A 22,674-nucleotide genomic window follows, 5' to 3' on the forward strand; every position below is an offset into this window, starting at 1 on the left:
CATAGTGACAATACAACAGCAAGCAGCCCATGCCCAAATGCCCAAATGAAGTTAAGGTGCTGCCCATGCCCAACTAGAAAAGTGTTTTAAAATTTCAAAAAGACTGTACTGAAATATTATTCTGTATCATAATAATAATATTTACCATGGCAAAACTTTGGAGGTAAGGATAGATAGGGAAGCATGCTCTGGACACTTCTAAGAACTGGTTCTGGATGATCTCTGAAATGCATGAATCACATTTAAGCAGTGATCACAATCCTTAAAATGACCGTTTGGTGAAAAAACAAATGTGTGCAATTTTTCTCTTTTTTTTAGGCGTAAGTCGACTGACAGTATTATCTTGAATCACTGATAGATGGTCGAGGAGAAGTTGGGTAATTTAAATCACAATGATCACAGTGAACCCATTGGATGATTAAGTAATGCAAAATTGGTGGATTTCTTCTTTAAGGAAAAACGCGGTGGAGTTTTGTATGATGCATTCAGATTGGTTTCTTAGCATCACAGAAACATTAAACAATTGCTGTACTTTATAACGTAAGAAATAAAAAAACAAACAAAATTAAATGTGGCATGGTGTGAGAAAAAAACAGCACACATCATGTTAGTTTCACAAAACTGTTTTCATCTGGTTCCAGTGACCGACCGACAAGCTAACCATGAACTATATTTATGCTACAGAATGGTAGAACCAGATTGGAAGAAACAGATTAGGGCAGCAACAAACAACTAATTTCATAGTCGAATAAACTATCGATTACTGAAACGAATAATCGATTATTCGGATTATGAATCACTACATTACTAAATAACTTTTATGTAGCTAAATTTTATGTAGTAACAAACAATGAAGAATATAAAGATGAATACCATTCAAGAATTCACTGTTTTAATGAACTTTCCTGCTAATACAAAAGATAAAAAATAAAACTCCAATATATTTTTCCTGTCAAAAATTATAACCAAGGATGTGCAGGGTAGCAGCAATAAAAATAACTAAACTAAATCAGTTTTCTTTAATCAAGTAAATAAAAAATCAGTCTAAATTTAAATGTTATATTTAAACAGTGCAGTCTGTGATCGGTCCGTTCTGCTGTCTGTCTACACTTTGCTGCAACTACATTTTACAATCACAGGTCTTTATTGAAACGGAGGAAGGTCAGTATCTCTCCGTGCTCCTGTGAGAGTCTCGCTCTCCTCTGAGAGCGGATACTCCCCGCGGATGGGAAAGTGGCGAATGTTTGTGGCAAACTTCGCTATGAACAGTTAAATTTAAACGACTATCGCCGCGTCCCAAACCACACACTTTTATACTTCACACACTACACTAATGAGTGCACTTGCTATAGCTATTTTTACACACTATTTAGTGTGCTAGTAAAGTGTGCGGTTTGGGATGCGGCGTATCTTACGGAGATGAATCTTCAAGTGATCCGACGAGTTTCCTCTTCAGATGCTCCTGCATGGAGGATGTGCTCCCGTGCCAGCTAAGCTCGGCTTCACAAACAGCACAACTGACGACTTTTTTTCTAAGCTTAGCTCCGGCACTTCTGAGGATTTGTTCTTGAGGCAGCCGTCGCGCTGTTGTTAATTCTCCAGTGAGCGGTATTGTCAAAACGTTTCTAGTGAGCGCGAGAAAATAGTAGTATTTGTTTACCAGGTTCGCCTGGTGGGGCCTCTAAAGCAGGCGTGTCAAACTGGGGGTCTTCCAGGACCAAAAAAGATAGTATTTTAGTAAACTACTGTGTAAAGTTCTTTAAAGAGTAGCTCCACCCTAAGACCTTTTTCCATTAACAGCTGAAATGCACTACTCCGTAATAATAAAATATACCAGCCTTGCTTAAAACGTGAACACATCTTTCCAAACTGTAGAAATATCATTTTTATCGTGGTCAGTTCTGTAAATTGTAAATAACCCAATTAATCTAAGCCTAGTTTGTAATAAAGATGTTGGACCGATTAAGTGAGGATTCTTGCGAATCTCCATAAAACTGGTTGCATCTGATTTATGGTGTTGCATCTGATTTATGTTTCCCTTTACAACTCGGATCCTCGGGCACGCGCGCTCACTGAACAAACGTCAACAGCAAGCAGCACTGGAACTACCCGGGTCAGGAAAGGTTAACGTTAAATGGCCACTGTTACCAACAGTGTCAACCTTTCGCCCGTACAGCCTTGCTCGAACCTTTTTACCACTTTCCGTAGTTCCAGTACTGCTTGTTGTTGATTTCTGTTCAGTGAGTGCGCGCGCCTGAGAGTTCGATTTATGAAGGGGAACGTGAATTTGAGAGGGAACTGACTGAATGTAACACCGTGCCATGAACAGCTTGCAGAACATAAGGGTTTGGGGCCAGCAAGCCTTGGCTGAGCGGTGCAGTCTGCGACCTTGATGTCAAACTGAATGAAACTTAAACAATGTTTAAAGAAATCCACTTTATTCATTCAGAATTCAGTGCATGTAAGAAATCAGGACTCGGGTTATATCTATAATATGAACCTGCTGAACAGATAATTAGAAGCGAGCTGTCATGGTTTTAGAGAGTGTTCTACTCTTCGGACGCCTCTGCCACTCGCTGCTAATCATTTTCTGGCACTACGTTAACTCTTTGGCGTCTTGAGTCAGTGGCTCATACTGTTAAGGCTCAAGACGCCCTACCTAAACAGAAACACCTTCCCTCGTCCAAGATGGGGATGGTAGTAGAGAAAAATGCAACGCCAGCTCTAAAAACACAGCAGCCCAGCCCACCTGGCCAGGGGCGGAGTTGGCTGAAAATAGTGGGGTGTAGTTACTCTTTAACGTTTTTTGTGATGTATTTACACATAAAGCAACAGACACCGAGATTGTGAAAGCAGTGAGAGGTGAAAGCTGTAAGTGGTGTAAACGTACCTCTTATGACTCTGAGTCTGTCAATGGCTGGTTGCTTCAATTGGATCACAAGTTTCTGCACCTCCGTTTCAAACACATTATAATCACTGAAGCCAGGCAGCTCCCGTCCTCTGTACTTCAGGTCATAATCTTTCACCACAGCCTGGACCACCCCATGAACTGTGTTGCATTTCAGTTTTCAGATGAAATTTTTGCTGAACATACCCATCATATACATTCAAACACATACTTAACCCTGGTTCTGGAGGTCTACTGCCCTGCACATTTTAGTGCTTTTCCAGCTTCAACACACACTTTAATTTAATAATGGGCTGTTACTGAGCTGATTAGTTGGATCAGGTGTGTTGGAAGCAAGTAAAACACTAAAAAGAGCAGGACAGTTGGCTTCCAGGATCAGGGTTGAGAAAAACTGACATACATAATGTTGCTAAAAGTACAATACATGAATAACAAATATAAAAACAAAAATCTTCCAAGTTTTTTTTTCTTACACCTATAAGCTTTGATAAGATTTGTTATTCATCCAGCAGAATTCTACCCTTCTAGGTTCCTGTTATTTGCAGTTTCTATTAGCCCATTTTAAATGTAAACTGGATGCAAAGCAATTAGAGGCCTACCAGAAGTTGATTTGCATTTTACTTAAGAAGTATCTTCATTTTTTTTTTTTTTCAATTTTTATTTTTCTACATCATTTGAACCCAGAAGCTGCCCTGTACATTGTGTGGAAATTAATGCACCAAAAGTGAATGGAATAAAATGTATTTACACTTAAATACATTTTAATGTACTAACTTACATTAAAAGTAAAGAACATTTTTGCTTTCTCCTGTAAAGCTGCCATTTTAGAGATCCATGTTTTTTTGGGCAGTGATGTGATCTTTTTATGATTACTGGAATAATATAAGCGCACTCTCAGGAAGGTAGATCTGGAACAGGGGTTGGTGACCACTTCTGTGGGACTATGAGAAGTACTAAAACTTTTTCTTTGTTCATTCAGAACGTATCTGCATATAGACTGTTTACTTACACGGTGACTTTGTATTGACAAGGTGTTCTTTCCACTTTTTGAATTCTGAATGAAGCTGAACAAATAAATTGCCCTCATCACCAGCTACTCCAGATGCCATGTGGTTGATCTTGTCATTGAACTTAATCAAGATCTGTAAGAAAGGACAGCAGGCAGAGGATCTAACCATGCAAGTCAAAACTCAGTACCGGTTGCAGGTTTTGTGAGTTTGAGAATAGGAAGTGGTCACTCACACCAATGAAGAAGGCCTTCAGGTTTTGCGATTCCAGAGGTGGGCTGGCCTTATGGTAGAGATTCAGCTCTTCTCTTGAGCTCCGCAGCTGTCTCTTTATCTCTTCTGAGAGCAGAGGCAGTGATTTCTGAAAAAAATGAAATGACACTTTAAAAGGACACAACTTCATAGGATTTTGTTTACTTCACTACTTACAGAAAACACTGGATAGTGCACAGTTTATCAACCCTATCCATTAATGCAAAAGGACCACCATAGTCAAAGACATCTTAAAATACTGAATGAAACATCTAAAATACCTTGGGGTGAATAGGTTGTAATTTTTAAATCTGCACTGTAAGTGAAGCAAGTGTCTGAGCTCAGAGTGAGGGCAGGTTAAGTTAATATGGCAACTTAAGCTGTGAAGCTAACCTCCTCACAAGCAAGTTTATTTAATCTAACCAGTTACTCACCAGTACACAGACCTAAATAATTTAGGCACTTACAAACATAAAATAACCATACTGAAAATCCAATCTACATCTATGCTCAAATTATTTGTTTTGCGTCAGAAAACAGCAGACCCTGACATTGACATTTAAACCTACCATTTTTAACTGAAACAGTAATTGTATATACAGTGCTGTTTAAGAGTGGATAGTCTGATGATCTCCTTCTTGGGGACAGAAGTCACACTACAGTCTGGCTCGCTGCAAGACAGGAGCCAGGGTCAGGATGACCACAAGCGAAAGAAGCATTCATTCAACTTCTTAACCATTAAGTAAATAAATAAATAAATAAAATAATAAATAATGTCACAAAAGCAAAAATAAATAAAAGTAGGTTAGAAATAAATGAATAAGTAAAATAAATGAATAAGTAAATACATATGAACAAAAACATATATTTATTTCTGTTTTAATATTTATTTGTTTATGTATGTATGAATGTATGTATGTATGTAGGTATGTATGTGTTTCTTCCTCCATTTCATGCTAATGAGGTGGGCAACACTAGCGTAATTCTAACAAACTATTGGTTGAGGGCAGCTTGCAAGATGGAGATGAAACAGATGCTACTAAACAGCAGGTCGATAAAATGAATGTGAAATCCAAGAAAACTGCAATATGGCAAACTGACTTTCTCAGATTGTACAGGATTAATTTCTGTCAAATGACAGATAATGCAGTTATACAGCGTTATTGTATAATTTACATTTAATGAAATGGATGACCTACAAGCATCCTGACTGAACTGTTGCTATCCCAGTAGCATCATCATCTGCAGCTGCTCAGGTAAAACGCTCAGCTTGCCTAAGTCTGCAATTAATTGTCCACTGTCTGATTCGTCCGCTGTCAAGCATAATTGCCATCACTGAAGTACTAGCAATGTTTCAAAAGCAAGGCAAGAGTAACCAAACACACTGCTTTTCCTGCAATTAACCTTGCTTAATTAAGTCTTCCTCATTAGAATACTGGATGATGAATTCTATAAATAAATAAATATATGAATAAATAAGTAAATATATTAAAGAAATCAATGTATAACTACATAAATGCATAAATAAATAAAACAAGTATTTATTTGTTTACGGGTTTATATCATAAATTCCGTTCTTTATGTTTACTTTTCTGCTTTCCATTAATTCATTCTTGTCCTCTGTAGAACGTATCTCCATTTAGTATGTTTCAGAAAGAAGAGACCACTGTCAGATGTGGTTTAAGGGGAGCCACAGCATTTCCTTTTTCTCCCATGATATCAAAAACATGCAGAATGCAGAGGGTGAATCCCCCTCACTCCTGTGAGTGAGTCCTCAGTGAATGTGGGGGTGAAGGGAGCTAAAAGGCTAAAAACGAAAAAACTTAAGCATGTTTCTAACCACTTGTGCAGGACCTTCCTTTAACATTCCTGTCTTAGAATACTGTATAACTTTAAATGTTAGACACACACATTCTCGCCATACCTCGGCCTCTTGTTCTCTATTGGCTGATGCTTCCGAGGTTTGCCAGTTTGCGGGGTTAAAGTTCATCAAGTTCAACTTGGCATGAAGCGGCATGAATTGGCTTTTCAAGTGAATTTTAGTGCAGAGCCCAGACTTTCAGCTTTCAGGACTGAACTTCTCCTGCATTACTCTTATTAGATGACAGAAACCATTTTATTTATGGTAGCATTTTTGGTTCTTTCGGTACCAAAGTATTGTGGAGTGAAGGGTTCTCCCAAGAAAGAGTCCGGGTCCATAACTAGCTTTACTTGGCTTGACTCAAAAACAGTGTATAGAAATTGGAAAACACAGCTCTAAGACAAGCTCTGTTAGCCCATTCTGTTAGCTAGCTAGGCTCACTCTTTGTTTACAATTAAGCCCCTTGAAACTTGCTCCAAACCACACACACAGAACATAGCCCCGCCCTTCAAAATTAGAGTCTGAGAAAAGCATAACAAACACCATTTCTCTTTTAACACCACCAGAACACTGATGTGCACTGACATCAAAGAATATTTGGTACTTCAGGCTGTCGCTGAGCATGTGTGGTTGTAATCAACACTGATAGTCATTTGTTCAAACAGCCTGACTCTCCGTCCTCCAGCCAAAGCCACAGACACCACAGACATAGTTTTTGTATCACAATCGCATAGGCTGAATCTCAAATTGCTGTCAACAACCTGGGTAGTTAGTGCATGATGTAGGCCACAAAATAATGGATTGTACTCCCAAATAGTGCATTATTTATCAAATAGAATGCCATATATATTCATCCAGTAGCTGCACGACTTATCTAACATTTAGAGTGGTACTTCAGTTAGACCCTTTATGTGAATTTGCTTTTTTTTGGTAGGCAGTTTACAGCCTACTGACTTACCAACATGTTTTTTTTTTTTGGCCATGCCAACTCACGTTAAAAGATGCTTCTTGAATCCTGTCATCATCACTCAATTGCTGAGAGCTTATGTGAAAACATTTCAGTTAGGATGAGCCTACTCAGGGCAGAGCAACCTCCATTACTCAAACTCATTACTCTAATTTTTCTGGAAATGATAACTCCAGATATGTTGTGCCATTGTCAGTCAACTCAGAACGAGAGCGACGGTACAGCATGATCTTAGCTACAGCCAGTTTCTAGCTATGCCACTACCAGCAATGGATGACCCAAGATAAATTTAGCAAAGAGTATCAATACAAACACAACTGCCTTTCAAAACTTACTAATGGATTAAATTAGGCCTGTTTACAGCCAATGTAAATGGAATTGGATTAACCATTTTTAATTATGTTCTTACCAGTTTAAGAGGGTTAAGAATGTTAAGTAAACACATCCTCTACAAATTTTATGCATTTTAATACACAATCATGGCTTATTTGCTAAATTTATCATATTGGGGAAAATTTAAATGTAAAATGTAGTCTGTGCAAAAGTTCTTGCACATTTTATATTTTATGTTTTTTTTTTCCAATATGTCGTACCCAGCAAATAAATAGAATGTGTGCACTAAAATGTGCATAAAATGCAATATTTAAAGTTTGTTTCCTGAAAAGGACATGCAAGCTAGACCACGGTATTCACAATTTTGCAAACGACTATATGTTAAGGTTTGGAACAAAATAACATACATACATACATACATACATCATCTAAACCGCTTATCCTTCTGGGTCGCGGTACAAAATAACAGAAATATTCAAATATTAATTCTGCACTGAATGAAATAATTTGTTTTTTTATTCATGTCCTGAGCCCTGACCAACTTAGCTCATAAAAATGTTGTCAACAAGCTAGGACAATGAGTTGAATCCGATGTGTTAGAAAGTTAGACCATGGCTGTATTTAGTTCACACAGTTTTATAATGGCCCTTTAAAAGCAGCATTTTAAAAAGTGAGGGTTTAGTGAGTGGTTTAGTGAACAAGGACATATACATACTTTAATGTGATCAACCAGGTCTTGAGTCAGTTTTGTAGCAAGGCAGTTAACAGTTGCTTTCTCCTCTTGAAGCAGACAACTGTTAATTAAAGAAAAATAAAGAAAACTGATACTTAAGTGTCCAGTTACCTATGAGCAGGTTTAAAGTCACAAAAGAAAACACTTTTCTTGTATGAAGCTCACCTGAAGAAATTATGTTTTTTGAAGAAGTCTCTTTCCTCTTGAATGGCCTGCTCCAGAGAGATTTTATCCTCAATCTGCTTCTGGCCCCGGCACTTAACAATGATGTATCCTTTGCTTAAAGGGACAACCTGATTTCTGACTATTTTCAATATTGTTTTCTCTGTGCCTTTGTCAACAAGGTCTGGCTTAGTAAGAATAGCTGGTAAAAAACAAACAAACAAACAAACAAAAGAAACCATAAAAATATATGCTTTTTTTACTTATACTTTATGACTTATCATTATTATTGCTATTAGCATTATTGTTGGGGAAGAATTAAGTTGTATGTGCTACTAATAATGTGTTTACATATATATTATATGAATAAAGTATTTAATTTAAATATGTGAAAACTGTCACATCACCAAATTGTAACTACAGTTTCTGGTCTTTGGGTGGTAAATTTCTCATGGGAACAGTTACTAGGCCTGTATATGCTAAGATGGACAAAAGACTGCAAACAACACAAATGAATGATCAGTTGTATTTATACTTCACCCAGAGTTCTTTTTCCATCAGGGTCCACCTCCTGTGCCATCTTTAGTGCCTCTGTTGTTGCAATGTCAACATTGCAAGGGACCACGACCAAATTGATGGTTTCTCTTTTTTCTATAAATCTTCGTATGAGGTTTTTGATCTATTTGACGAGAATAGAAGGAAATTCATAAATAATCTTAATTTACTGAATAAAAATGTTAAGTCATAGATTTGTACTGACCTGCTCCCCAATATCATCAGGTTGACCTTTTACAGGAACCCTTGCGATCCCAGGCAGATCGATCAGTGTGAGGTCACAAACACTAGTAGACTTGATCTCCAGAGTGATGAGATCATCACATATTCCAACTCCATCTCCAGCCAACTCATTCTGGGCTGTTAGACAGACGTAACACTTCAGTGTTGCAACAATACATAAAATACAAATACAAAAAAAACCCCAAAAAACTTGTAGATGGCCATCTGGCTAAACATCAGTTTTTTTGTGAGAAAACATTTTGAACAGCAACAACATAAGGAAATAAACATTTTTTTCAGTATTATCAGCAACTGTACAAACCTTTACACACATAAATCTCAACCTGTGATGGGTCTTCAAGCTTAATGCTCTCTTCTTTGTAAGATAGGACTGCTTGCCATTGGACCTCACTCTTGTTCTTCCTCAGCTTAAGCTGCAGAGGACATCTGGTAACAATACCTACAATGGACATTAAACATTAATTTGTTTTGCGGTAGTTTGTCCTCTGGGATAGTTTATTTTTAGAAGACACAAGAATATTATGTAGCTGCAAACAAACAAACAAACATATAAATAAATAAATAAAATCATAATGAACGCTTTATGACGATATATTATAAATTAAGCACTTGATTATATAAATATTTTTCATTCTTTTAAAATTTTGTTTGCCCTGAGAAGAAGATGCCACCCACGCCTGTCATTAATTAGCAATGTGTAATGCTTATATTTGCTAGCATGATGCAAATTTCCACAAGCATCCTCACTGGATTACATTATGTGTGATGTCATCTTATGATGTTATGTTACTATGTTACATTACGATGTCTGTCTCTTGATTCCTCTCTCCTGTGTCGTTCAGTTCCAGTTCTTTAAATGTGCCTAGAGGAATCAAGACGTGCGGAGAGAGGAAGAGTAAAACCTCAATTTTGCACCTGTGTTACTTTTTGTATGGGTGTTCTAAGGGTGTTTGGGCCTAAATTCACAAAACCAGCAGCTGGAGTGTTGATCTACAATTGCCTTCATTAGAGTAGGTTTACTAGGTCAGCGGATAGCTAACAAGCTAATAGGCTCCCCAAACATCCAGGTTCACATCTTATTTGAAGAACTCACTGTACAAGTACACAAATATGCTACTTATTCTGTCCTCTCTTTAACTGGACTGTACTCTACCTCACCTAGCTCAGCAGATAGCTAATGGGCTATCTAACATGCTTCCGAAATAATATTCAGAGACAAGGTTTAAGGTATAATCTTCACTGTAGTGTAAACCCAAAACACAAAACGTTTAAAATGTTACTCGAATGTCTTTTATAAGTTTTAAATACCTGTGTTCATGCTAATTGCTATGAAATGTGTGCAAACATAGCATTAAGAATCTCTCTGGGGCATTAGCACATAATACTGTAAAATCTCCCTGTTATCTAGTCAGTTCAGTGCATTGAATAAATAGGTGCTGTCACTGTAATAGTTGTGACAGTAAAAATAGGCACCAAAATCGTCTCCTCTGCGGTTTAGTTTTGTTTCTCAGTTTTCAATTATTATTGCTTAATTTTGTGCAATTAATTTGAAGTTTAAGGCGGCACGGTGGCGCAGTGGGTAGCGCTGTCGCCTCACAGCAAGAATGGCCTGGGTTCGATGCCCGGCTGGGTGACCAGGGTCATTTCTGTGTGGAGTTTGCATGTTCTCCCCGTGTCTGCGTGGGTTTCCTCCGGGTACTCCGGTTTCCTCCCACAGTCCAAAGACATGCAGTCAGGCTGATTGGACGTGCTGAATTGCCCCTAGGTGTGAATGTGTATGTCTGTCTGTCTGCCCTGCGATGGACTGGCGACCTGTCCAGGGTGTATCCTGCCTTCCGCCCAATGACAGCTGGGATAGGCTCCAGCACCCCACCGTGACCCAGAAGGATAAGCGGTTTAGATGATGGATGGATGGATTTGAAGTTTAATATATTTTAATGCACTTTTTAAATCTTCTTTTGTAGTTTACAGTTTACATACATACATACATCATCTAAACCGCTTATCCTTCTGGGTCGCGGTGGGGTGCTGGAGCCTATCCCAGCCGTCATTGGGCGGAAGGCAGGATACACCCTGGACAGGTCGCCAGTCCATCGCAGAGCAGTTTACAGTTTAATGTAATTTGTCTTTTGAGTTTTCCGGTATTTAAATGTTAAAAGCATGGCTAGCTGAGCTGCATTAATATCTGTGAACCAGGTTAAATGCAACAAATCTTTTCGTAGACTAACATGAAATGAAGCAGGAGAAACTAAAATGAGTTCATGAAATTGTCATTTTTTTGTCACAATGCTGGAGAAGGTAATTGAGAGATTTCCTAATGAGCTGGTAGCATGTTGGGCCAGTTACTGTGGTACAACAGATACAAACCCACATAGAACAATTTAGGGGAGCAGTGAGCAGTCGCACTGGGGCCCATAGCACAGGGTGGATCACAGCAAAAAGACCCCCTAAAATCTTTACTGGACCTCATATTGATGCTGACTCAAGACCCAGTTTCTTGACAACATACCTCAGTTAGCCTCCATCAACACTACACATCCTTGATGTCTATTTGTCTCCTTCTCATTCATAATGAATCATCCATGGCAACAATTTTCAAATGAATCATTCAAAACCTGCAATATGACACATCACTCTGAAACCTTAAATAGGCTGTCAAATGTAAACATTTTAGTCAGCATAAGATGCTAGTGGGTGGAGTAGCATGCCTTCAGATAGAGCTGGTTGGCAATATGAAATGCTTAAGGAAAAGAAACATGGCGAGCTAGAAATGGTTTATAGAATATTAACTGTCATGATTGTCAAATGTAAGATTCAATCTTTCTGGTTTTTTTTATTTTATCACAAGCTGGATCTCATTGTGTAATGAATAAAGGTAGGAAATGAAGAAGATGAAAATACTCAGAATAAAAAAAAAAACATCTTCATTTGAGTGGAGTGGACAACTAGCCTTTCTCTGCTTTTTTTTTTAGGTGTGAGAGTTTTTAGCAGAGAAAATACAGTTAAAGTTCTGGGGATGTGTTACAGAAACGTCCTATCTTTTTGTCTTAAGATCCGGCAGGTCAAGATAAAAATTTTCACAAATTCAAAAGTCTGGAGCCCCTCTGGTGACATCCTGTATAAATAAAAAATAATGCGTGACCACGACTTAATAAGGCGTGGGAATGAGATGATTAAGTCGTGGCCACGACTTAGTAAAGCATGGTAATGAGATCCTAATGCGTGGCCACTACTTAGTAAGCCGTGATCTCATTCCCACGCCTTACTAAGTCGTGGCCACGCATTAGGATCTCGTTCCCACGCGTTAATAAGGCGTGGCCCCGCATTATTTTTATTTATACAGGATGTCACCAGTGGGGCTCCGTAAAAAAAGCAAATATTGTCTTAATTTAATAATCTTATCTTACAGCATTTTATCTTATCTCAAGTTAAGAAACCATAACTTACTCCAATCAAAACTGACAATCAACTGTCATGTCTGTTACCTAGCAACCGACTATAGGCGCACAGCTGAAACGTAAACACGTAATCAAAATAATCAAGTAACGTAGCCAGACAGCTAACGTTAGCTACCGAGGTAAACAAGGTCAAACAAAACTAAAGCACCATAAACTCGAAGTTGAGACTATGGTCTATGTATCAGGGCGTCGCCGCTCTTCAGGTTCACTTTACCAAAGGCTTCAGCTGACCGCGCTAACGTTATTCCTCCTAATGAACAGAAACACGTCCGGTGTTGTGCCGAATTCGGCACCCCTGCCGCGAGATGCACCCCCTCACGGGAGCTGGAAAGTTCATCCGCTTTTACTTTACATATATCGATTTGAAGAACTTGCAAAACATCACCTTCGTCTTGATCAACAACACAATAAATCGCTGTTTTACTGAATGGAAACACCCCAGATGTTCTTCTAAAGTACAGTGACTCGTAAATAGTAATACAATAGTATAATGTAGCCTACATACACCGCTGCTTACTTATTCTACGACATAGCAGTCTGCATTGACTTTGTATGCGGCAAAGCTTGTTGCTTGTTGCTATTTGTCAACAAAATATACATATGAATTTCACCTACTTGTCTTGTCATGTTTCTCACCAGTCTGGATCAGGTTCTTTAGATTTTACACTCTAAAGGCAGTGGCTTGTAAAAAACTCTCAGGAGATGCAGCCCAGTATAAATCGGGATACACTCTTATTGCTGCCATGTAACTTGCATGGATACATACTGTTTGCAAATACATACTGCTAAAATCATTTCATGGTAGACTCAAAAGAAAGAAAATGACAGGGAAATGCTTTGTATAGCAGAACACTGGCCAGGAAAATGCCAGTTTTTGCTAAATTGGTGTTGCATCCCTGAAAATTTATAGCAGAGAACACATGTTGGCCCTAAGTGTATATTACTAATATATTTCATAGTTCTATTCAAACTTTACAAGAGGATACTTTTCAAGTGAGTCCACCTGTCAGGAAAAGAACCCTCTGTTAGATCTGGCTGGGGGGGATGTTGTATCTACGATACTTATACAGGTGTCAGATATCGGTCCAACATATGTGTGATTAAAAACATATCATAGTTGTGTCAACAGAAAGAAAGTTACCTGCCAGGAAATGCACCCCCTCTAAAATCTGGCTACATGATACTTATACATGTGTCACATATTGGTCCCAAATATGCATTACTAAAAAATGTTTCATAGTAGTATCAACAAACCTGCTGGGAAATGCACTGCTTCTCACATCTGGCTACATTATTATTACATCCAGGATGCTTATACAGGTATTGCATATCGGTTCCAAATATGTTGAAGGGATGCAGATTATCTCCTGTAATCAAATTTGAATATTTTGAATTCTTGCTTAAGAATATTTTTCTCAAATCTATGTCAGACATGGCAGTGACCGATGGTAGAGGAGACCGAACTGCGTATTTTAGTCATTGTATATAACTGGATGAAAGGTGACCTTTTGGGAACCTTCAAGGTCTTGGATCTGAGACTCTTGCTGATAAGATAACGAGACACCATATCTTTGTTGACTGAATCTCACCAATGACTCTGTTCAGTTTTGTTTCTAAGCCTATCTAAGTCTACATTATAATAGTTTTGTTTTTTAATGATGGATCAGTAAATATATGTGTAGATTGTCTCATTTACATATGATATGAAAAAGCTCTAACTGCCACGATGAAGTCTGTGTTAGATGGGGGACACACCTGCGAGGGCTCTCACCCCACCACTTTCTTTCTTTCTGTCTCTGTCTATCTGCCTTTCTCTCTCAAGTCTTTTAGCCTGCTGATTTTCTTTAAGCCTTTGTGCGTGTGGTTTAAGTGAACATAACAAACTGTTTAGATTATTTTTCTCTGTTTATATATTTTTCTTATTGTACGTTTCATTGGTATGTTTGCTATCCTGAAAAACATTTTTGGTGCATTTCCTGGCAGGTGGACTGCCTTAAAAGGCAACCGCCTATAACTTTCTTTCTGTTGACACAACTATGATATGTTTTTAATCACACACATGTTGGACCAATATGTGACAACTGTATAAGTATCATGGATACATCCCCCCAGCCATCTCCTGAGACTTTTTACAAGTTACTGCCTTTAGAGTGTAAAATCTAAGGAACCTGATCCAGACTGGTGAGAAACATGACACAACAAGTAGGTGAAATTCATAAGTATATTTTGTTGACAAATAGCAACAAGCAACAAGCTTTGCTGCATACAAAGTCAGTGCAGACTGCTATGTCTTAGAATAAGTAAGCAGCGGTGTATGTAGGCTACATTATACTATTGTATTACTATTTACGAGTCACTGTACTTTAGAAGAACATCTGGGGTATTTCCATTCTGTAAAACAGCGATTTATTGTGTTGTTGATCAAGACGAAGGTGATGTTTTGCAAGTTCTTCAAACAAGTAAAAGCGGATGACCTCCGCTTTCGAGCAAAAGACTTTGAGCGCGCGCTCCCGTGAGGGGGTGCATCTCGCGGCAGGGGTGCCGAATTCGGCACAACACCGGCTCTGTCTCCTCATTATTCACCGACATATTCACACGAAGGTCATAAACCGCGGTAAACTTGCTTTCATCTTCGCATATTCAGTAGCTTTTGAACGGTGCGTGCGAGACAGTTAAACCTAGCAAATTATCGTTGTTGGCATCCAAGACAAGCAGCTACAACTTCGCTTAAGTCTTTTGAAAACCACAGAGCACACTGATTTCCATGCGCTGCTGCGACCTCCGCTAGAGCTAAGGGACCGTCTACAAATTGCATTAAACAATACAAACACAAGTGAAGACCGGCGGACTTCACACTTCATATATGAAAATTCAACCATATGAGCTACAGTACTCTTTTTAGAAGATGACAAATGATGAGAAGTCAGAGGTTTAAGAAAAGACTTGTATCTGTGGCTTTGTTAACAACAACAACAACAACAACAACAACAACAACAAAAACAAACAAAAAAAAACACTTAAATAGAAGAAGCTATTGAATGTTTTGTTTATAAAATATTATTCAACCCAACAATTAATATAAATTTTGCTTGCTGTAGTTAGTTACTATAATAGGGAACTCTTCAATACATTTGATTTGACAAATTTAGTCCCTTCAATAAGAAGCCATTGAATGTTGGTAATATAAAATATTAATTGTCATTCAACTCAACATTTAAGTTTGACCCCTACATTCATCTTCTTTATGTTTATTTATTAAAACAATTATCAATATTCACCTCCAGTTCCTGTAGTAAGTTGTGGTAATAGGGCACTCATTAATGCATATGGTTTCATAATGTTGGCTCCTACTGTAAAGAAGCTATTGAATTTTTGGTCTTTACAATATAAATTCAATTTCAGCAGAACACTTCATTTAAATTCTGCTTGCTGTAGTAAATTGTAGTAATGACCAGATCTTTACTGCATTTGGTTCACCATTTTGGTTCCTAAAGAAAAAAAAATCCAATTATTTTTTTATTTGTGTAGAATATTAATTATAAATCAATGCCCCCCCCCCCAGAGTAAAGAAACCAATGATAACTGTGTTTGACAAATGTTTTAAACTTTAATACAATTCAAATTCTACTGGTAGTAAGTTGCAATAATAGGGCAGTTAATGCAGTTCGTCATAAAATTTTAGGCCTTATAGTAAAGAGGCTATTGATTTTTTTAATGTTTAAAACATTAATTAAAACAGGAATTTATTGACTTGCTGTAGTTAGTTGGAATGATAGAATAGACTTTAATGCCTTGTTTTACCAGTTTGGGCCCTACAGTAAATAAGCTGTTGTTTTTTTATTTTGTGAATTTAGAGTATTAATCATAAATCAACACAACAGTGAATTTACATGAATCTTAAAGTGAATTTAAGTGAATCTGCTGCTGTAGTAAGTTACAATTACAGGAAGGGTTTCAGCTGCCCTACTGCTTGGGTTTCAGCTGGCCCTACTGCTTGGGTTTCAGCTGGCCCTACAGTATAGACGCTAATGATATTTTGACGTTCAGAACAAGACTTGTACATGAGGACGCACACTTTGACGACAGTCCCTTACTTTTGTACGCGAAGATCCGACTAATGCACGGTTCAGTTTGGGGTAATGTGTCGACAATTTCTTTTAAAAAGCAATTACAGCAAAATGAAATAGTGCAGTCAGGAGCTTGTGTTCTGCGGAGAGGAGATGTAAGAGAAAGTTTCGTGTCTTAACGTTACTGACGTCGGAAGTTTACCGAGGTGGTAAAAAAAGGGGACAGTGGAGATATCGTCTGCAGCGTCTGGGATTTTCCTTTACAAAGTCCTTTTTGTAAACACATGTACATTTATAAATTAAAAATGGTAAATAATTCAACTCCACTTTTGTATAGCATAATCTATACATGAAAAACTAAATTTAATGTGTCTTAGTCCTTGCATGCAAGAGATAGTGAGCTGAGTGTATTTTCAGCATATAAAAATTTTACTGCCAAAATTCTGCTCCCTCCTGACAAAATCTCCCCCCTAAGCCTTGATTGATGGGGCTAAGCCTTTACTTGGGAGGGACTATGGGCTTGCCGGTCACATTGCTTGTGGACATTGGTCACAGTGACATCTGTCAGCACAAATTATTTTTGCTCAGTTAAAAAAAAACTTAGAATTATTTATATTATATTCTACAAAATCAGTAATAATTTGAACCGAAAGCTTAAACAGTTTATTTTTGATCAGCAACCTTCATCAGACCTGCTCTTTTAGCTCTGCCAGTCTCCTCAAGTCTCTTTCTCGCTCTCCTTGCCTGTGTTTGGTGACACGTTATTAGCTGTTTTACTAAACTCAGATTTACAGTAACTCATAGCTTAATTAGAGATCAAAATGTTTTTATGGCAAATTATTCTCACCTGGCTGGCCTCTCTGACTGAGCTGCCGCCTCTCCATGTCCATTATGCAGTGTGATTACTGTATTTAATGTGAGAGCGCAAAGACAAGGTTAAATCGAGTAAGTCAGAAAAACGAGCAAACAGCGACACCCAGAGTACAGAAACAAGAACTGCTTCAGACGCCGCACACCGAGAGTTTAGTGTGCTCGCTTGTCGCAGCTCCGCGCTCACTTCACTGATTTCAGCAGAGATCTGCAATGTCTTCCGGGCTTCTCAAACGCTAGAGGGCGCTCCAGAGCGAGTCCAAAATGAATGGGTTTATATGGAGCATTTGAGCAAAATCATAGTTTATAACTGCTCTAAACATTTCTAATGTAAAAGAATACAATCATTCCCTGAACACTGAACAGCATAAACATTTTAACACCGCTGTTATATTTTTAAGAGCTTTTCAACTCGAGCTATAGGAGTTTAAAACGGCGCCTCATGTATGTCCATGACGTCAGTGAGCGCGACCAGCCAATAAGCTGCTCCGCTCGCCAATCAATCAGTACTCTCTAGCATTAATGCCCGCCTCCTGCTGCCCAAACCCCGTTTGCTGTAGAAAAAAGGAAACATAAAGGTACGTTTTCTTTGCCTTTTTAGTGAAATGATCTCCGTATCACCCTTTTTTAGTGAAATGATCTCCATATCACCCTTTGAAGGTAGTAGAGCTGCAAACGTAACTGCTGAAGCATTTGAAGAAGTCGAGCCAGAAAGTGCAGAACAATGGTTCTGAAACAAAAAAAATCAAATGGTGCATCTAATGTAAGGATATGTATTTTCTGGCTTGGCCTTTGGAAAGTTCCAACACAATGTGTAATACACAATTATCTAGAGGTGGTCGTTCACAAGAATGAGAAGTTTAAAATAATCATGTTTCATATTTAAATAGAAACTGATGCACAAACCTTATATTTTGCTTCTTTTTGCCTATGCATACGACACCTATATATCCACAGGATAATATGTCATGGGTAAGGTTAGCACTTGTCACCTGAAACATCACTTTATTGCATTTAAAAGCAAAAGCAAATAAAATGTGCCATTTAGACTGTAATAATAGTACCACATACAATATACTTTACTGATCAGCTCTCTGGTTTCTTGATCTGTGACATCGTCTGAGGTAAATTTCCTGTGGTAAGGTGTAGCACCATTCACGCATAAAATTTGGTGGTGGACTCCTTGAGCCAAGCTTGCAGCAAAAATGTCCCCAAAAGTCCTAAGAATATGCACACAACAATTAAGTTGGCCAAAGAATTTATAACAATATATAGTAATAATTATAAATCAATACCTGAAGTACCACTGGTCAAGGGCAGTACTGAGTAGATGGGATTCTTCCCTTTTGGTCAGAGCTCAGTTTAAAGAAATGTGTTTTAATTCTTGACATCATGTCTGCCAAGAAATTAAGTGTATTACATTTGAACAGCACTACTAATGCACACTTGTCAGAATATGGAAAGGACACCATAAAATAACTGAATAAAATTCTCTCAACCTATTGAAAGTACTTGAAAGTGATTACTGATGAGATAAAAAGTATGTAAAATAATTAATATCCAAACAATGAATCATTAAAAAAATGCCCGTTAAAAATCCCTTCAATGCTCCTGTATGTACACTGGCTTTACCCACATATAACACACATGCATAGAGCATTGTGGGGTGCTTTTCTTTTGTCACTTCCATTGTTGAAGACCACGCTGGAGAAAGTTAGCTCTTGTGATGCAGATTTAAAGTTTTCATATTTATCCGGCTGGTCAGCAATTCTTTTTTGCAAGATATCATAAAGGCCGGGGAAAAAAGGTTATATTACTGATATCTTTGTACAATGTGTTATTTTTTAAAATAAAACTTTTATTATTAAACGTTCAGCTTATTACTTGACTTCACACCTTTGAGCCGCTTCTTGTCTCACATCTGTGCTGTCTGCTTTTGCTGTCGGCCTGCTTAATAATATAATAAATGAATCAGTCCATACTTTAAATCAATTATTTCTTCAATAAACTAAGGCAAGACTGAAAAGGCTCAGCTGCGATAAGCGAGCGCACTAAACTCCCGGTGTGCTGCGTCTGAAGCGCGCAGTTCTTGATTCTGCGCGCTCGGTTTTCTGACTTACTCGATTTAACCTTGCGCTCTCACATTAAAGACAGTAATCTCACTCCATAATCCATCTATAGGTTGAGGGATCAAGAGATACAAAATACAAAATTGGTACAAAATTGAGTTTTGATCAACTCGGTGACTTGGTGACATTGTATTCTTCACTCTGTAATTACTGACTGTATCACTCAGCGCATGGTGTATTGTGAGTTAGGGTCAATGTTATTAGTCTTAGCATGATTTTAACCAACGTCTCTTACATCCTCTTAATGCTAACCATACACTAGAAGACTTTGAAAAGACTTTTGAAAGACTAAAATCTGACACCCTCTCACATCTAAAGACAGTGCCACGGTAGAACTGTATATTCTGGCAGATCATCACCCAGAATTCTACTAATGAACCTGTAAAATGTGCAGTTACTTTTTATTTAACAGAAAGTTTTACACATCAACAAAACATGCAAACATAGGTGTAAGGCCGGCATTAGACTTCTCAACTGATGTCAGAAGAAACCCCCCTCATGCCGACCTTACACCAAACGACTGTTCAAGCGACTTTTCGAGCCTGTAACAGTGATGTAAGGAAATGTGCAGAGGACTTTAAGAGTGGCATTATTGAAGAATCACCCCCCCCTTTTTTTCTTTTGCTTTCTGTTACAGTGGTTTCTTTTTATGGTTTAGTTCATAACACCTAATCAATAACGTAGAATCACTCCATATTTTGTTTATGTATACATTTTCATATTAAATAATAAAGTAACTGTACATTTTACAGGTTAATTAGTAAAATTCTGGGTGATAATCTGCCAGATTATACTGTTCTACAGTGAACTGCGCTGAGCACCAGATCTTTACATGCCATTTGTACCACTATAGAATGAAAGGAAATGGGTTTTTCAGTTTGTACATTTCTACCAGGTGCAAGATGGGAAAAAATCTCAAAAATCTACTTGCGGTCTTGTAAATAGTGACACTGCAAGATCCCTAGTCTTTGCAAAATCATAGTCTGTGACTAAAAACTGTGTCACTGTCTTTAGGTGTGAGAGGGTGTCAGACTTCAGTATTTAAAAAAAGTCTTTTCAAAGTCTTCTCGTGTATGCCTAGCATCAGACGTTAGAAAGTCTCTGATGTTGGTTTCTGCTCTCGCTTTTACAGAGCGTGAAGGGCAGCCAACGCAGCGCTGGATTAGAACAGCATCGCCCTCCCAAGGTCCTAGCGCCCCCTGCTGTCCCGGTATACAGACAAACTTTTGCCCTGTTTTCATAACCCTCTTCAGTTCAGTTTTATACATTAAACTGTCAGAGAGAGAGAGAGAGAGAAATGCGTGAACGCGTGACATTTCTGTAAAAAAAAGCAATTGTACTACATGAAATATAATAGAAAATACAAAACAAGTGTAATAGTTTGCCGGGCCCTATCATGCTCTAAAATGTTAAACAAGGCTACGTTTACACAGCAGGTAAAAGTGGCCCAAATCCGATCTTGTTCTTCATATGTGCAGTGTGAACAGCAAAAAACGCACTGAATCTGATATTTTCAATTCCGATTTGAGATGCTTTCATATGTGATACTGAAATCCGATACGTGCGACTCAGTCTGAACAGCCAGATCGGAATTCATGTGACTTTTGCGTCAATCCAACTCGACATTCGTCGTTCGCTGCTGAGACCTAATAAACATTTGGTGTAATATTTCTGTACAAAAATGTGAAGATACTCATCTGTAAACTCCTCCGTGTTTGGAGAGATTTTGAAAGAAAAGGCCGAACGCGGCAGTGGGAGATCGAGGCTGCTGCGTCGAAGAACAGTTAAAAGTCTGAAAGCAGAGTTTAAAGAATCCGAGGACGCGAACCAAATAAGCGACCGTGGCTGAATAACGTGCACTTTTAATGGCGAACTCGAACACATTCCGCCCAGCTGTCAGTCAGTGAAGCTTGATGCCCCTGTGATACTGGCGAAGATGAAGCTAAAAGCTCCGGGAGAGCGACTGGTGTTCGTTGGAAGTCAGCATTGTTTACCTGCGTAAAGCAACGTGAAGCTCTGTTCTTTTGCGCATGCGGGTCGGTTTGGGAGCGCGATCTGTTCAGAGTAATGTCGCACACAGATCACATTTAAAAGATAATGTGAACAGCCAAACAAAAAAAAATCCATTTTGGTGAGAAAATCAGAACTGGGTCACTTTTACCTGCTGTGTGAACATAACGCAAGACACTCACAAAACCACACAGATGGAGTGGTTCGTTTTACTGATTGACTATTTAGCATTTCAAGTATCACTAAATATAGAAAAAGTATATATAAATATAAATACATTTGAGAGGAGACGTGTGGAAGAGCTGGCTGATGTAGAGAGAGCGGTAATGCGCAGAGCGGCATTTTTGGGGAAGCATCTGTTTTCTTCCACACTTTTATTTTAAGTTATAAGCAGAGTCGTCTTTTTTGTTGTTTTTATGATTTTGTTTACTTACCATGAGCCAGAGATTGTGAGATGATGGTATATGCCCCACGAGTCCGTCGGGTTTCAACCTTGTTTCCGAAAAATCGCGTTTTATTGCCGCATTCTTCATAAAGAAATACATTACCCATGGGTCCTACAGCGGGCTCCACCAATCAGAGAGGTCGCTGTTACCATGAAGATTCAAACTGTGGTTTGGCTAGAAAAGCACCAAGCAAAGCATCGTCAGTCAGCGAGCAGCAGCAGCAGCGCGGTTCCACTGTCGGATGTGTTTATTTAGGGATATAGAGCGAGAGAAGGAGAGTTCACAGGGCTGAGAATTAGAGTCCGCCGAGCGGTGGAGTGGAGTGTGTGTGAGTTGTAGGGGGTGCGGATGGTTAGCTGGTCGGTTCTGTCAGAGTTAGTATGAAAGACCGCGTGTACAGGGCTGTGGAGGGGTTTTGTGGACAAACATTGTGAGCTCAACACAGATTATGCCAATATGTCACACCGCAAAATATACAAAACCATTCAGAGGCAAGAATCTCCTGAATACACATTTATACATACATCATCTAAACCGCTTATCCTTCTGGGTCGCGGTGGGGAGCTGGAGCCTATCCCCGCTGTCAATGGGCGGAAGGCAGGATACACCCTGGACAGGTCGCCAGTACATCGCAGAGCAGATAGACATACACAATCACACACACACTCACACC

The 22,674-nt window shown here is 38.5% G+C and overlaps 1 protein-coding gene across 1 annotated transcript in view; it reads right to left on the reverse strand.

The window, feature by feature from the left end:
- LOC118797912 (interferon-induced GTP-binding protein Mx3-like) overlaps nt 1-22,674 on the reverse strand; it is a 30,947-nt gene that overhangs the window by 6,433 nt on the left and 1,840 nt on the right. The window contains exons 4-12 of the mRNA XM_036557211.1: nt 9,323-9,460; nt 8,984-9,138; nt 8,764-8,902; nt 8,227-8,425; nt 8,044-8,122; nt 4,151-4,276; nt 3,918-4,050; nt 2,891-3,049; nt 146-222 (exon numbers count right to left, since the gene is read on the reverse strand). Coding sequence (XP_036413104.1) covers nt 146-222; nt 2,891-3,049; nt 3,918-4,050; nt 4,151-4,276; nt 8,044-8,122; nt 8,227-8,425; nt 8,764-8,902; nt 8,984-9,138; nt 9,323-9,460 — 1,205 coding nt within the window. The remainder of the gene's footprint in view (nt 1-145; nt 223-2,890; nt 3,050-3,917; nt 4,051-4,150; nt 4,277-8,043; nt 8,123-8,226; nt 8,426-8,763; nt 8,903-8,983; nt 9,139-9,322; nt 9,461-22,674) is intronic.

This window comes from Colossoma macropomum, unplaced genomic scaffold, assembly GCF_904425465.1.
Source record: "Colossoma macropomum unplaced genomic scaffold, Colossoma_macropomum, whole genome shotgun sequence".
Taxonomy (NCBI): Eukaryota; Metazoa; Chordata; class Actinopteri; order Characiformes; family Serrasalmidae; genus Colossoma; species Colossoma macropomum.